Below are 3880 nucleotides of genomic sequence, written 5' to 3'. Positions count from 1 at the left end.
AATAAAAGTTGTAAGGCAATAGGAGAAATAAAAACTGGTAGTGTACTTGGGTGGTGGGTTTTATTTATAAACATACTTTCAGGATTTCTGTAGTGTTATTTTCAACTTCTAATAATAAATCATTTTAATGCAATTTCCAAATGGGATTAAGTTTTGGAGAAAACATGGAGAAATGAAGACTATGTATTTGAGTTTTGATTTTAGTGAAAATGTTCTCTACTCAAATTTTCTTTAATTTGATCTTCATAAAAAATAATTTTAGTGCAATTATTAAATAGAAAACTGATCATTGTGTAATTTATCCAGTGCTATTATGAGCCCAGCAGGGAACTAAGTGCTTGTGTTCCTTTATTTATTCAACAAATAGTGAAATCCAGCTCTTTTACCAAGGACCCGCCAACATGGGCCGCGTTCGCACCAAAACCATAAAGAAAGCGGCCCGGGTCATCATTGAGAAGTACTACACGCGCCTGGGCAATGACTTCCACACCAACAAGCGGGTGTGCGAGGAAATCGCCATTATTCCCAGCAAGAAGCTTCGCAATAAGATCGCAGGCTACGTCACACATCTGATGAAGCGGATTCAAAGAGGCCCTGTGAGAATGGCTGCGATCCAAAAATCTGCAAGCAATAAATGCTGGAGAGGGTGTGGAGAAAAGGGAACCCTCCTACACTGTTGGTGGGAATGCAAACTAGTACAGCCACTATGGAGAACAGTGTGGAGATTCCTTAAAAAATTGCAAATAGAACTACCTTATGACCCAGCAATCCCACTTCTGGGCATACACACCGAGGAAACCAGAATTGAAAGAGACACATGTACCCCAATGTTCATCGCAGCACTGTTTATAATAGCCAGGACATGGAAACAACCTAGATGTCCATCAGCAGATGAATGGATAAGCAAGCTGTGGTACATATACACAATGGAGTATTACTCAGCCATTAAAAAGAATTCATTTGAATCAGTTCTGATGAGATGGATGAAACTGGAGCCGATTATACAGAGTGAAGTAAGCCAGAAAGAAAAACACCAATACAGTATACTAACACATATATATGGAATTTAGGAAGATGGCAATGACGACCCTGTATGCAAGACAGGGAAAGAGACACAGATGTGTATAATGGACTTTTGGACTCAGAGGAAGAGGGAGAGGGTGGGATGATTTGGGAGAATGACATTCTAACATGTATACTATCATGTGAATTGAATCGCCAGTCTATGTCTGACGCAGGATGCAGCATGCTTGGGGGGGGTGCATGGGGATGACCCAGAAAGATGTTATGGGGAGGGAGGTGGGAGGGGGGTTCATGTTTGGGAATGCATGTAAGAATTAAAGATTTTAAAATTAAAAAAAAAAAAAGGAAAACCTAATGAATGGAAAAAAATAAAATAAAATAAAATTTAAAAAAAAATTAAAAAAACAAACAAACAAAAAAAAAAAAACAAAGAGGCCCTGTGAGAGGTATCTCCATCAAGCTGCAGGAGGAGGAGAGAGAGAGGAGAGACAATTACGTGCCTGAGGTCTCAGCCCTGGATCAGGAAATCATTGAAGTAGATCCTGACACTAAGGAAATGCTGAAGCTATTGGACTTTGGCAGTCTGTCCAACTTGCAGGTCACTCAGCCTACAGTTGGGATGAACTTCAAAACACCGCGTGGAGCCGTTTGAGTCTTTCTGCTGTGCTGTAATATTTTCAATAAACCTCGGACAACAACAACAACAAAAAAAAATAGTGAAATCCAGAGTTCAAGAGGAGGGATTTCCATGCTTTGTTCTTTGATGCCTCCCAGCAAATCTATCATGTCAGTGGTGTTATTATCCCCATTACACAGATGAGGAAACTGAGACTCAAGAGAGGTTACATTTCTTGTCAAAGTCATTCAGCTTGGAAGTGGCAGGACTGAGATTTGAGCTCAGGTCTCTTGAGACTGTCTTCTCATTATCATTCACCTCTTAGCCCACAGCAGTACAGACTGCTCCCATTAAACAGACTCAGCAAGTCTGTAAGCACTAAGAAGCAGCATGCTTTTGTCATAAAATAACAGCATGGAGTCAGGAGACCTGGACTTGGATCCTGGGTCACTGTGTGGCTATTCCCTCTATACCTTCATGGCCTCACAGGCTAAATGAGGGATTTGGATAAATACTTGGAAAATTCTGGAAAATAACCCAAACCATAATGCTTTGGACCTTAACTTTAACTGATTAGAGTAGGTTATCCTTAAAATTGTGGTTCAAATGTCCCAATTGTGCTCAGATACTATTCTAAGCAGTATTTGGACTTAAAGTTCCAAGATTTGGGTTCAAAGATTGGCTGTGCTTTTGAGTGATTTGGGGTCAGTTTTCTAGCTCTCTGACTTTCAGTTTCAAGGGCAATAGCAATCCAAACCTCTCTCGTTGATTGTATGCACCCAGTGTTGACCCAACCCAAGTGGAAGAACTGAATAGTCAATAAATAAATATATGTATGTGTATGTATAGATCTTAAATGAAAGACACTTTAATGAAACCTCACAGTAAAAGTATATAATATATACAATTAGTATAAATTGTATCTGCTTTGATGTTTTATTATCACTTAGGAATTCTTTGATAGGTAGATATATACAATTTGAATATGTGTATACTATATATGTGATACAGATGATACATAATATTCAAAAATATATTTTAATATGATAAATGAAAGGTAACATGCCTGCATCTCTGTGATGATAGAATTTCAGTGGAAGCTCCCCTCAGCTCCTTACCCTACCCCACCTCAAATCTTCCACCCAACATCACACCTGGCTGGAGAGTGGGCTTCCCTGTATCCTGGGCTTACTATGACTGATGCACTAACAACTTGAGTGAAAACATTTTCTCATTTAAGTCTCCATTTCCCCCTACAAGACTATGAACAAATCAAGGCCAGGAATTGAGTCTTATTCTTAGATACAACAACCCTCACTGTAAATGACACAGAGTAAGTAAATAAATATTTGTTAAGCTGAAGAAAGTAGGGAAAACCACTAGACCATTTAGGTATGACCTAAATCAAATGCCTTATGATTATACAGTGGAAGTGAGAAATAGATTTAAGGGACTAGATCTGATAGATAGAGTGCCTGATGAACTATGGACTGAGGTTTGTGACATTGTACAGGAGACAGGGATCAAGAGCATCCCCATGGAAAAGAAATGCAAAAAAGCAAAATGGCTGTCTGGGGAGGCCTTACAAATAGCTGTGAAAAGAAGAGAAGCAAAAAGCAAAGGAGAAAAGGAAAGATATAAGCATCTGAAGGTAGAGTTCCAAAGAATAGCAAGGAGAGATAAGAAAGCCTTCCTCAGCAAACAGTGCAAAGAAATAGAGGAAAAGAACAGAATGGGAAAGACTAGAGATCTCTTCAAGAAAATTAGAGATACCAAGGGAACATTTCATGCAAAGATGGGCTCGATAAAGGACAGAAATTGTATGGACCGAACAGAAGCAGAAGATATTAAGAAGAGGTGGCAAGAATACACAAAAGAACTGTACAAAAAAGATCTTCATGACCCAGATAATCACAATGGTGTGAGCACTCACCTAGAGCCAGACATTCTGGAATGTGAAGTCAAGTGGGCCTTGGAAAGCATCACTATGAACAAAGCTAGTGGAGGTGATGGAATTCCAGTTGAGCTATTTCAAATCCTGAAAGATGATGCTGTGAAAGTGCTGCACTCAATATGCCAGCAAATTTGGAAAACTCAGCAGTGGCCACAAGACTGGAAAAGGTCAGTTTTCATTCCAATCCCCAAGAAAGGCAATGCCAAAGAATGCTCAAACTACCGCACAATTGCATTTATCTCACACGCTAGTAAAGTAATGCTCAAAATTCTCCAAGCCAGGCTTCA

At 39.4% G+C, this 3880-nt stretch overlaps 1 protein-coding gene across 1 annotated transcript; it reads left to right on the top strand.

Annotated features, from left to right (window-relative positions):
• The first annotated feature begins 382 nt into the window (after nt 1–382).
• LOC138440437 (small ribosomal subunit protein eS17-like) lies at nt 383–1737 on the top strand. The gene is made up of 2 exons (XM_069589962.1): nt 383–591; nt 1458–1737. The coding sequence occupies exons 1-2, from the start codon at nt 402–404 to the stop codon at nt 1673–1675; spliced, it is 408 nt and encodes a 135-aa protein (XP_069446063.1). The 5' UTR covers nt 383–401; the 3' UTR covers nt 1676–1737.
• The last annotated feature ends 2143 nt before the right edge of the window (nt 1738–3880 follow it).

This window comes from Ovis canadensis, chromosome 5, assembly GCF_042477335.2.
Source record: "Ovis canadensis isolate MfBH-ARS-UI-01 breed Bighorn chromosome 5, ARS-UI_OviCan_v2, whole genome shotgun sequence".
In the NCBI taxonomy this organism is placed as follows: domain Eukaryota; kingdom Metazoa; phylum Chordata; class Mammalia; order Artiodactyla; family Bovidae; genus Ovis; species Ovis canadensis.
This window is presented reverse-complemented; position numbering and strand designations above follow the sequence as displayed.

Excerpts from the sequence above, each read along its gene's own strand:
- LOC138440437 (XM_069589962.1), top strand. The coding sequence starts at position 402 with ATGGGCCGCGTTCGCACCAAAACCATAAAGAAAGCGGCCCGGGTCATC. Across the intron at positions 592-1,457 it reads GATGAAGCGGATTCAAAGAG|GCCCTGTGAGAGGTATCTCC; the intron begins GCCCTGTGAGAA and ends AAAAACAAAGAG.